Source organism: Oncorhynchus mykiss, chromosome 5 (assembly GCF_057628025.1).
Source record: "Oncorhynchus mykiss isolate SJ-2025 chromosome 5, ASM5762802v1, whole genome shotgun sequence".
Lineage (NCBI taxonomy): Eukaryota > Metazoa > Chordata > Actinopteri > Salmoniformes > Salmonidae > Oncorhynchus > Oncorhynchus mykiss.
The window spans coordinates 69,843,886-69,856,782 of NC_143026.1; the positions used below are offsets into that span (position 1 = coordinate 69,843,886).

General features: G+C 41.1%; 1 protein-coding gene across 4 annotated transcripts in view; it reads right to left on the minus strand.

The window, feature by feature from the left end:
* The window catches only part of agbl4 (AGBL carboxypeptidase 4), a 408,538-nt gene that overhangs the window by 90,619 nt on the left and 305,022 nt on the right, over nucleotides 1-12,897 (minus strand). For 2 of the 4 annotated variants that reach the window (XM_021604033.3, XM_090235705.1), the window contains exons 4-6: nucleotides 9,411-9,559; nucleotides 8,411-8,624; nucleotides 1,027-8,294 (exon numbers count right to left, since the gene is read on the minus strand). The exons of the other annotated variants lie outside the window; for them this stretch is intronic. In XM_021604033.3, the coding sequence (XP_021459708.3) occupies nucleotides 8,098-8,294; nucleotides 8,411-8,624; nucleotides 9,411-9,559 (560 nt within the window). In that variant the 3' untranslated portion in view covers nucleotides 1,027-8,097. Of the gene's footprint in view, nucleotides 1-1,026; nucleotides 8,295-8,410; nucleotides 8,625-9,410; nucleotides 9,560-12,897 lie in introns of those variants that run through there. 4 annotated transcript variants of the gene reach the window in all.

The following is a 12,897-nucleotide window of genomic DNA, read 5'->3' on the forward strand; positions in this document are numbered from 1 at the left end:
CAAGAAACAGAGATCTTCTGTTGAATCTGACAATTAATCTTGATGGTTGTACAGTCGTCTCAAATAAAACTGTGAAGGACCTCGGCATTACTCTGGACCCTGATCTCTCTTTTGACGAACATATCAAGACTGTTTCAAGGACAGCTTTTTTCCATCTACTTCAAATCAATGTAGATGAAGGGGAGGAGACAGGTTAAATAAGACAATTGGAGACAGGTTAAATGAGACAATTGAGACATGGATTTTGTATGTGTGCCATTCAGGGGGTGAATGGGCAAGACAAAAGATTTAAGTGCCTTTGAACCACAGGAGGTTGGTGGCACCTTAATTGGGAAGGATAAACTCATGGTAATTGCTGGAGTGCAATTAGTGGAATGGATCCATTTGATCGTTTTATTTAACCAGGCAAGTCAGTTAAGAACAAATTCTTATTTACAATGACAGCCTACACCGAACAAACCCAGACGACGCTTGGCCAATTGTCCGCCGCATTGGGCTCCCAATCATGGCTGGTTGTGATACAGCCTGGATTTGAACCATGGTGTCTGTAGTGACGCTTCTAGCACGGAGATGCAGTACCTTACACCGCTGCGCCGCTCAGGAGCTGTTTGAAAAGTCTGCCTGAAATTTCTCCTGTTTGGTGAGATTAAGTTTGGGCTTGCCTGGTGTAATCATCAGGCAACAAATTAGTTAATAGACCAATAGAGTTACAGAACTCTCTTCCAATAACAGCTAGTTTTCAGTTTTCCCCTCCCCTCTCAAACCATTCCCAGACAGTCCTAACAAAATTCTTGCTTGAGAAGTAAGTAATTTGTTTATTTTTGACCATTTTATTTGAAAACAATCACAGTAAGGTACATAATTGTTACCCAGAAATTATTTTATTATCTTTGGATAAAAACATCTGCATTGGACCTTTAAAAACAATTGGGGGGGGAGGGGGGGGGGGGGGTTGTGAGGAGTTTAAAGGGTTTCTGCTGCCTGAGGGCAACGATGTGCAATGGAAAAAGAGCCATGAGTCAAATGTTCTGATAGAATAAAAGTCTGGATTTATTTTGTTGCTCTGTACATTGAACAGGTGTACCTGGACCGCATCAAACACACAATTATGCTAAGCGTCAAAATCGGTTGCATGGCAGAGGTGTGACCGATCTGCAAGGACATGTATATTTATAACATTTTCTTTCTGTATGACACCTTTTGGGGATGGTGACTGAGGGTCTCAGACCCACCCTAGGACACACTGATGAGGCCACACCCCCTTCCCAAGGACAAATTCACAGAGCTTGGCTCCGCACACCACCTTACACAAGAATATGTATGATCTCAAAAACTAGACTGTTCCTGAAACCTGTATCTCTGACTCCAAGAAAAGAGGGATGTAAAAAGACCACATGACTACAGCAGAGCCACAGATGGAGTACATATACACAGAGTACATATACTGTTCATAGATCTATGGTTCTGGTTCACAGCAATTGAGCATGTTCGCAATAATTTATATATATTTTTTATGAATTTGTTTATTTGGCTCCCTATTAGCTTTTGCAGAAGCTACTCTTCCTGGGGTCAGGAAGAGTAGCAAGAATGAAGATCAACAAGAAGTGAAAAAAAACTTGTGATTGATTGCGATTACAATTTTTAGAGGTGAAATTGATGCATTTTTGACATTTTTCAAATGATGTCACATATCAACAAGAGGTTGTCAGGACAGTTCACACCCATCTATAAAATATTTTTACAAGATTTAAAAAAATTAGGAGTACATTTAATATTCTGAGATAAATTCACAATCCCATCCAAGTCAATATTGAATTTTCTGCTAAATACTAGACACTGCTTAGAAATAACCTTGTACTGTAACTGCAATCTGTCTGTAGAAGTGTCGTCACAGCATTGACCTGTGGATAACCAAACATTTACTGAGGACCAAATCTCTCTTATAGAACTGCCCAGTCCAGTTAGAAAATGGTTTTAGCACAACTGCCCATGAAGCCAATATGCAACAAGCTAATAGCAGTATTTGGTTAAATGGTGATCTGAGAACAAGTCAAAATCTGAAGCAAGCTCAAATTGTCCAATTCCTAAGTATGCAGATAACTGCTAAAAATATATTTTAAGATGAACTAGGAATTATGAAGTACTTGACTTAAAAACTACAACCAGAATGTATGATTTAAAGAATAAGAAATTTGACTTGTCGTTGATTTTGGGATCACCAACCTGAATAAACAGTTTAATGAGAATAAAAAGATAGAAAAAATTAGCACCATTTGAGGTAAGATACACAGATCAGTTAATCTGTTTGCTGGTAGCACCATCAACTGTGAAAATCTCAGAAAGTGACTTAAAACACCCATCAAAGTTACAGCATAGCAATGATTTGAAATATATATTTGGAGACAACTGGGCATCCCTTGACAGTCGCATCTTTAGTAAGCAGGTTAGAAAACAGATTTCCCAATAATGATATCAACTGTGTAGTATTGAGGTTACGAGTTTACATATACATGTGGAAAGGAGTTACCAGTAAGGTATTTTCCTATAGTATTTTAAATATATACATCACACAGACACAAGAGTAGCAATGAGGTAGGGCGGTGATGCTAGATGAAGTATACCTGGCTAATGGATTGTAGAATAAAGCTACATGTAAAGATGAGCAAGAATACATTTTTTTAAATTACAGAACAAAAAACATCTAATTTAGTGTAAGCTTGACATTTTATCTGAGGTGAGTACATTGGGCCTCATGAATCAGACAGACAGCAAGACCGAGAGTGCAGTAAGACATGCTGACAGTCCATGACTCACTGCCATAGTGAGGATATGACAAATTAATCTTATTTTTGTAAAACCTCATATCCACTTCAAACCTAAGGAAGTGTTGTCACTACGTCTAGTGGCAGTGATAGTACTGTAGTAGGAACACTGGGCAGTTGAGGGTTAAACCTGGACTGGTCCTCAGCATCAGAGACATAACATCTTTTCATGAACTGGTCAGGTGACAATATAGTCCAATATTCATCACTGTTTAACCACACACCCTGTTTTGGCATCAGAAAACAAATGAGTAAACAACAATAACATGTCACAGGAATTCATCGCAGTCCACACAGCAGAACAGTTTCACACACAACCTAAAAGCTTTAAAACGTATGCATTGTAATACATAGTGTGCATAAGGACTCGACAGGACCATGTTGATTACTACAGAAATGATAGCAGGACATCTACATTAGGGAGAATAAAAATAAAAATAAAAAAGTCTCTGTGGTAACTTAGATAACTCTGGACTAAACTTGGCAAGGGTCGTTTTTGTGCAAGTTCAAACCCAGCCTATTTCCTCACCAGCTTTCCCCGCTACATCGTCAGCATTCAATACTTTGTCTTACTATTACAACTCATCCACAACAACACTCAATATATCCAGCACCGCTACACATTCAGTTAAGAGCACACAATCCATTCGTAAATGCACATCTCCATTGCCAAGGTCCTTGAATTTGTGAATCACATTAGATGAAATAGCACAGTACAGTCCTTGTTTGTTTGATATGTCAACCCACCCAATTCCCCATCCCCAGTCAGTTCCCATGCTATCTGTTTGTACTGAGCTGATGGAGTCTGCCATCCCTGTGGCTCAGAGCTGCCCTTCCCTGCTCTATAGCCATTCCAACACATTATCCTGTCTGGTAACACAGATGGATCCCATGTTTAACCACTAGCGATAGCTTGGCATCTAGTGCAGCCTAGGGTTCAGTGTGATTCTACAGTCAATAACAGCAAAGCTACAACATGACATGGCGGGCCATAAAGGGACCAATGGCTGTGAGGGCTGAGTGACGACAAGCCATGTATTGTATAGTAAATGGCTGTGCCCACCTTAACCATTAGCTGTCCAAACAGAGAGGGAGGGGCCGGTTATAAAACTGGGCTTTTTTCTTAATTACTCCTCCGCACCACAAAATACAGGGAATGCGCAATTTCTCAGATTTGAACATTTGTTTGACAAAAATAACAGTGGACTGAAAAGGGCTGTAGATTATTTTTTGGCAATCATTCAACCAGGATATGATTCCAGCAGAACTTCCAGTGTTCCCAGCATCCCACTCCCTAGTCTGCGTCTTAAACAATCACATCATTTAAATAATAGGGTCAATTCAAAGCACAGAAAAATAACTGTCAAACATGGAAACAACGGGACAAGAGAGCAGCAGACAAGATTATCTTAACATTTTGAACAACTATTATGCAGTTCCTCTGTAGAATTATATCGTCTGGCTCAAAGGAAGTTGCTTTAAAAAACAAAACATCTTTGTTTTACACATTAGTTTGAGGTCTAAAGCTTATTCCAATATCTGTGGAGTGGCAGGGAATAGGCTAAACCTGGGGAATATAAAGCAGTAAGTGCCAGTGGCATTGCTTACTAAGGATCACTCTTCACACTTATTCAGTTCATACAAATAGCAAACCAGAACTCAAATATATAATACATTGATTGTTAGTTGTCTTTTTTCCATTTTGCAAACAATCCATTTCTTTGGAAATAGACAATCGGTCACAAGAGATTTAAAGTGCATTCAATGATTGATTTGCTAGTCTGACCAATCCTTAAAACAGGGGAAACATAAGATATGTCAGAGTGTTGTGGTTTGTCTTGAGGTCACACGAGAGACACTTCATTTCTTTGAGTTTAGATGCTCCTGATATACATTTTGGATACAACATCAAGCTTAAAGCCAACAATGATTACGAAAATAAACAAACAGAAAAATAAATCACCAAGTAACAAAGGAATTGCAATGTCAATTAACGAACCAGACAAAGACCGAAAAGGTATTTACCATGGTAACGTGTAAATCAGACTAAAAACTGAAAATCCCCGATTTGTGAAAAAAAAGACTAGTTATATACACACTAAAATATCCCCACATATGGTAGCTTAACAAGAGGTTGACTGAATGGTAAGAACTATAAAGAAAAACCATAGACAGACACACAAACAAAAATAGAAAGTGATGAGACAAAAAGGCTTGACAGGCAGACCTGCAGGTGATTCACAGTTAGCCACATGGTCACAGTTGAGAATTCAATCTGCAGCATTTAATTCCAGATCGCAGACAGCCAGACAAGCCGTTTGGGGAAAAACAAAGAAGACATTTGAAAAGCTCTGATGGCATGTCATTGGAAGTTGTCACTATACCTTATTTCATTCCAAGTGGTGTGCCTCAAAAAAGATGGCTGTGAGAGAGCAGGAAGTTGGCTTAATCCAGGCCCACAGGGATCAAGACTAACACTGGCCGCTGCAGACAGCTTTACCTACAGCCACACACAGTATCTGGCAACTTTTCACATTCAGACACCAAAGTGCAGTTTAAAGCTATATCAGCTTTACTTTACAATCACAGCTTACTAGAAAACTTGAGGACACAGTCCCCAATAATTGCCATATTCTAAGGCCTTTCTCCAAAACAGTTTAATGACCTGCAGGACAGTTTGAATAAAGATAACTTCTACAACAATGACATTTACAGTTGAAGTTCACATACACTTAGGTTGGAGTCATTAAAACTCATTTTTCAACCACTCCACAATTTTCTTGTTAACAAACTATAGTTTTGGCAAGTTGGTTAGAACATCTACTTTGTGCATGACAAGTGATTTTTCCAACAATTGTTTACTGACAAGATCATTTCAGTTATAATTCATAGTATCACAATTCCAGTGTGTCAGAAGTTTACAAACAGTATGGTGACTGTGCCTTTAAACAGCTCGGAAAATTCCAGAAAATTATGTTATGGCTTTAGAAGCTTCTGATAGGCTAATTGACATAATTTGAGTTGATTGGAAGTGTACCTGTGGATGTATTTCAAGGCCTACCTCCAAACTCAGTGCCTATTTGCTTGACATCATGGGAAAATCAAAAGAAAATCAGCCAAGACCTCAGAAAAACAATTGCAGACCTCTACAAGTCTGGTTCATCATTGGGAGCAATTTCCAAACGCCTGAAGGTACCACGTTCATCTGTACAAACAATAGTACAAAAGTATAAACACCATAGGACCACGCAGCCGTAATACCGCTCAGGAAGGAGATGTGTTCTGTCTCCTAGAGATGAACGTACTTTGGTGCGAAAAGATCAAATCAATCCCAGAACAGCAGCAAAGGAACTTGTGAAGATGCTGGAGGAAAAAGGGACAAAAGTATCTATATCCACAGTAAAACAAGTCCTATATCGACATAACCTGAAAGGCCGCTCAGCAAGGAAGAAGCCACTGCTCCAAAACCGCCATAAAAAAGCCAGACTACGGTTTGCAACTGCACATGGGGACAAAGATCGTACTTTCTGGATAAATGTCCTCTGGTCTGATGAAACAAAAATAGAACTGTTTGGCATAATGAACATCGTTATGTTTGGAGGAAAAAGGGGAAGGCTTGCAAGCTGAAGAACACCATCCCAATCATGAAGCACGAGGGTGGCAGCATCATGTTGTGGGGTGCTTTGCTGCAGGAGGGGACTGGTGCACTTCACAAAATAGATGGCTTCATGAGGGGGGGAAATTATTTGAATATATTGGAGCAACATTTGTCAGGAAGTTAAAGCTTGGTCGCAAATGGGTCTTCCAAATGGACAATGAACTTCCAACGTTTAATTTATTATTTTACCTTTATTTAACTAGGCAAGTCAGTTAAGACCAAATTCTTATTTTCAATGACAGCCTAGGAACTGCCTTGTTCAGGGGCAGAACGACAGATTTTTACCTTGTCAGCTCGGGGATTCGATCTTGCAACCTTTCGGTTACTAGTCCAACGCTCTAACCATTAGGCTACCTGCCGCCCCAGATGTGGCAAAACGGCTTAAGGACAACAAAGTCAAGGTATTGGTGTGGCCATCACAAAGCCCTGACCTCAATCCCATGAAAAATGTGTGGGCAGAACTGAAAAGGTGTGGGCAAGCAAGGAGGCCTACAAACCTGACTCAGTTACACCAGCTCTGTCAGGAGGAACGGGCCAAAATTCACCCAACTTATTGTGGGAAGCTTGTGGAAGGCTACCCGAAACATTTGACCCAAGTTAAACAATTTAAAGGCAATGAAACCAAATACTAATTGAGTTTATGTAAACTTCTGACCCACTGGGAATGTGATGAAAGAAATAAAAGCTGAAATAAATCTCTACTATTATTCTGACATTTCCCATTCTTAAAATAAACTCTTAAATTCGATCTCTCAAGTAGGATAGATAAATACTGTAAACCCAGTATCCAGAAAATAACATATTGTATCTTCTCAAGACCGTTGCCAGTCTGACGTGGACAAGCGCCGCACTGAAACAATGATAAACCTCTGAACCAAACTCTTAATGTTCATTGGTGCTCTATACTATGGAAATCCATATTTCCATGGAAGATACACAGCAATAATCTCTAGAGCAACAGAATATCTGTGCAATGTGGCCTCGATCAATTAAGACCTTGTTGTAAAAGTGCATCTTCGCCATCCTCCCCAAAACACATTAAGTACCAATAGCGCACACAGAGACCTCAACACTAAGGCCTTCGTCATGGCTAACCTTTCCACCACACACACGAACATGATCATTCCAAAATATCTTCTTACAACCAGAATACTTATTTTTCAAGGGAAATCACTGAGAATATTAGTACTCAATGTCATGTTCTGACACAGAACATTTGGTTTGAGCGCGACTGCATTCTCTAACAACCAGATTGCTTTAAGAATCTCTCCACACAAAAACATCTCTAAAAACCAAGGTCCACCCAGCCAAATCAAACTTGGTCACATGCGCCGAATACAACATGTAGACCTTACCGTGAAATGCTTACTTAAAAGCCATTAACCAACAGTGCAGTTCAAGAAAGTCCTACTTAAAGCTTGTAAAAATACTCACACCCGTTCATATGACTCACACCAAAGCACTCAACCACTCATGGCATTGACTGGAAGGTAAAGCTGTCTTACAGCTGATGGATTGTTTAGGGCCTTGGGCCCTCACTGAAAACCTCTAGTGCTGGCACACATGATCCTACCCACCAAAAAATTAGATGTACAGTATGGTGACAACTTTACGACACTACATGCCATCATAGGTAAAATTCTCGTTCTTGACAGTTTGTCTAATGAGCAGCTTCGATTCCCGCCTCTCCTCGTTCTTGATGGATTTGTTGATATCCATAATTTTTTCACAAATGTATTTGTTCACTTTGGACAATCTTTGTGTGATCTCTGTGCTGTCTGCTGTTTCTTGAGACACTCTGTCATACAGACACTCTGGAAAAAAGGAAATAAGAGTGCATTATTCATCCCCAAAAATGAAGCGATATTCCAAACTTTGTGAGTTGCAAACAGTGCCTAAAACATCTGAAAGCAGGCCTACACAGTTCTACCTCTGACTATTTTCAGCTTGCTTGGGGAGAGCGGGGGCTTGGGAAGGGCATCTTTCTTCTTTTTGGTGGCCACGCCAGTGACACTCCTGTTCTTGAGGGTCTCAGTGCCCCAGATCATGACGGCCAGGTTCTTGGTAAACTTGGAGTCTCCCTGTGTCCGCTGTAGCTGGTGCCACTTATCTTCCTGCACCCAGATGCCCCCGCCCAGGTGCACCTGCAGCAACACAGCACAGATATGTAGTGAGGGTCACCTACACCCAGACCTGTGACCACACTGAACTATAACCAACAGCAGCAAAGCAACCCATCCCACAACTATTCAGCCCAAATTATAAATCAAAAGAGCCATGTTTCAGCAGCTACATCAATAAGTAAGAGGCAATTGTTTCCAGCGTGGATGACTTGCAATGAGTATTTATACTGGCATAGAGACAGGCCTGCCCTGGGTTAAAGGTGAGCGAATGCAGAGAGCGCCATGTGTGCCGTCCTGCCTTTATCGCTGAGAAGTCTTTAGGCTGGCATCCAAAGGCTTTTCCCTTTGCAGCTAATGTGCTTTAGGACCCTTGCCAGCAGACAAGCTTTTCACTGCTCTTAACTTAGAGGAGCCCTTTCTCTTTTTTCTTTCTATGGCTACCTGTCAGTCACTTCAATTCCACTGGTAGAAATAATTAATAGCCGGCAATGTGTGAGAGTTCTAATTTGCTTTTGTTCTTCACGCTTGAACTGAGAGGCTCTTTGCTTGTAACACAAATTCCCCCCTGTCATGTGAAGCAAGCAGAATTACTACGTGTATAGCCCTGCAACCACTATCAGGGCAATAAACAGTACTGATGTCTAAGCTATACGGACAATCATCTCAGCCTTGTTTACCCTCAAGGAGAGGTGAACGCTTGTGCAATACAAGTTCCCATGTAAGGGAAAATAGAATGCTTCCACCCCATCAAAGCAACCACAGCGCGGAAGAAAGAAAGGGGGTGAGACCAGGGCCGGTGACACTCACCTTGCCATCATTACAAGTGTAGACTGTTCTAGGGGAGGGTGAGTGGCTGGAGCTGGTATTGGCCTCTTCTTTGCACACTTCCTGTGGGTCAACGACAGGCTCCGCCACCTCTGCTTTGATTGTCTGAGTGCCATTGTCATGCATAGGCTCTGCATAAGGTGCAAAATCAAAAGTAATGTTGAGATGCATATCTCTAGGCACATTGTATAGTGTTGTTAGTCTCTCAGGTGACAACAAGCCTAGAACACTGACAGAGGCCTTGACTCATCCACAACAGTATGTGGTTAGGGAGTTGTAGTCTTAGCGTTGGACTGGCGCCTGCAGCAAGGCTTCACTGTGCCTCAAGACTATGGGGCTATTTTACCCAGTAAGCTGGCTTGGTGGTTGGCCACACTAAGAGCTAATGTAGCTGATAAGTTTTAATATTGGTCAGCGCAATACATTCCTGACCCAAAAGCACACTTGCCAGTCTAATCTTTAGCCTATCCATTACACCGCCTGGCTCCCATATCACACTCCAGTGGCACCAATGCAAAACACACGGAGCTGGCCATGGAACTGGCTTGAGGGCTGCACTTCCACACTACAGTAGTCTCAGGGTTCTAGACTAACTTCCTCCACTGGTGGCACATACTTTTTCAGTTGATGGCAACCAGCACGATTTTGGTCACACCAATGTTTCACAGCTGTGACCTGACCTGTGTCCGTTTATACAATCAATTATACAATCAATTTGACTTTGTTTTTACCACTCTGACTACATAATGGTAATCATTTATTTGAATGGTAAATCTCTATTGATAAAGATGAAATACCCTAGGCCTATTCACAGTACAGGTGGATGCATATTCAAAAGGAGTGTGTGCATGCATTGAGTTATGGGGCTTCTTTTGGCTGATTTCATGGGGCTACAGATGAAAAACAATGTTTCCCTTCCATTTGGGAGTTATTTTATTGTACTGTAAAGGAAAAGGGGGATACCTAGTCAGTTGTCCAACTGAATGTATTCAACTGAAATATGTCTTCCATATTTAACCCAACCCCTCTGAATCACAGAGGTGCGGGGTGCTGTCTTGATAGACATCCACGTCTTTGGAGCCCGGGGAACAGTGGGGTAACTGCCTTGCTCAGGGGCAGAATATTTTTTACCTTGTCAGCTCTGGGATTCGATCCAGCAACCCTCCGGTTACTGGCCCAACGCTCTAGCCACTAGTGATCAACAACATTTGCATAGAAGAAGCAAACTATTATTTTATAAAAGTGTGTACTCTCTTTAAGAGCTACACCTTAAAACCTTAAAATCAGCGTTCCAGTTGTGTTTTTGATCTGCGCATGTGGAAGGACCAGCCTTCCACAAGGACCAGCCTTCCATATGGGTAATATAAATAAATAAATAAATAAATAAATATATATATAAATAAATGTATTTTTTTGTGAAGAATCAACAACAAGTGGGACACAATCATGAAGTGGAACGACATTTCTTGGATATTTCAAACTTTAACAAATCAAAAACTGAAAAATTGGGCGTGCAAAATTATTCAGCCCCCTTACGTTAATACTTTGTAGCGCCACCTTTTGCTGCGATTACAGCTGTAAGTCGCTTGGGGTATGTCTCTATCAGTTTTGCACATCGAGAGACTGACATTTTTTCCCATTCCTCCTTGCAAAACAGCTCGAGCTCAGTGAGGTTGGATGGAGAGCATTTGTGAACAGCAGTTTTCAGTTCTTTCCACAGATTCTCGATTGGATTCAGGTCTGGACTTTGACTTGGCCATTCTAACACCTGGATATGTTTATTTTTGAACCATTCCATTGTAGATTTTGCTTTATGTTTTGGATCATTGTCTTGTTGGAAGACAAATCTCCGTCCCAGTCTCAGGTCTTTTGCAGACTCCATCAGGTTTTCTTCCAGAATGGTCCTGTATTTGGCTCCATCCATCTTCCCATCAATTTTAACCATCTTCCCTGTCCCTGCTGAAGAAAAGCAGGCCCAAACCATGATGCTGCCCCCACCATATTTGACAGTGGGGATGGTGTGTTCAGTGTGATGAGCTGTGTTGCTTTTACGCCAAACATAACGTTTTGCATTGTTGCCAAAAAGTTCAATTTTGGTTTCATCTGACCAGAGCACCTTCTTCCACATGTTTGGTGTGTCTCCCAGGTGGCTTGTGGCAAACTTTAAACGACACTTTTTATGGATATCTTTAAGAAATGGCTTTCTTCTTGCCACTCTTCCATAAAGGCCAGATTTGTGCAATATACGACTGAATGTTGTCCTATGGACAGAGTCTCCCACCTCAGCTGTAGATCTCTGCAGTTCATCCAGAGTGATCATGGGCCTCTTGGCTGCATCTCTGATCAGTCTTCTCCTTGTATGAGCTGAAAGTTTAGAGGGACGGCCAGGTCTTGGTAGATTTGCAGTGGTCTGATACTCCTTCCATTTCAATATTATCGCTTGCACAGCGTTCCTTGGGATGTTTAAAGCTTGGGAAATCTTTTTGTATCCAAATCCGGCTTTAAACTTCTTCACAACAGTATCTCGGACCTGCCTGGTGTGTTCCTTGTTCTTCATGATGCTCTCTGCGCTTTTAACGGACCTCTGAGACTATCACAGTGCAGGTGCATTTATACGGAGACTTGATTACACACAGGTGGATTGTATTTATCATCATTAGTCATTTAGGTCAACATTGGATCATTCAGAGATCCTCACTGAACTTCTGGAGAGAGTTTGCTGCACTGAAAGTAAAGGGGCTGAATCATTTTGCATGCCCAATTTTTCAGTTTTGGATTTGTTAAAAAAAGTTTGAAATATCCAATAAATGTCGTTCCACTTCATGATTGTGTCCCACTTGTTGTTGATTCTTCACAAAAAAATACAGTTTTATATCTTTATGTTTGAAGCCTGAAATGTGGCAAAAGGTCGCAAAGTTCAAGGGGGCCGAATACTTTCGGAAGGCACTGTATATCCACAGTGATAATGACCATTGTTATGTTTGGAGGAAAAAGGGGGAGGCTTACAAGCCGAAGAACACCATTCCAGCCGTGAAGCACGGGGGTGACAGCATCATGTTGTGGGGGTGCTTTGCTGCAGGAGGGACTGGTGCACTTCACAAAATAGACGGCATCATAAGGCAGGAAAACTATGTGGATATGTTGAAGCATCATCTCAAGACATCAGTCAGGAAGTTAAAGCTTGGTAGCAAATGGGTCTTCCAAATGGACAATGACCCCAAGCATTCTTCCAAAGTTGTGGACAACAAAGTCAAGGTATTAGAGTGGCCATCACAAAGCACTGACCTCAAACCCATAGAAAACTGACCTAAAACAAGGAATTTTTACTAGGATTACATGTCAGGAATTGTTAAAAACTGAGTTTAAATGTATTTGGCTAAGGTGTTCAGACTTCAGACTTCAGCTATATATATATATTTTTTTATACCCCCTTTCCCCCCCAATTTCATGATATCCAATTGGTAGTTAG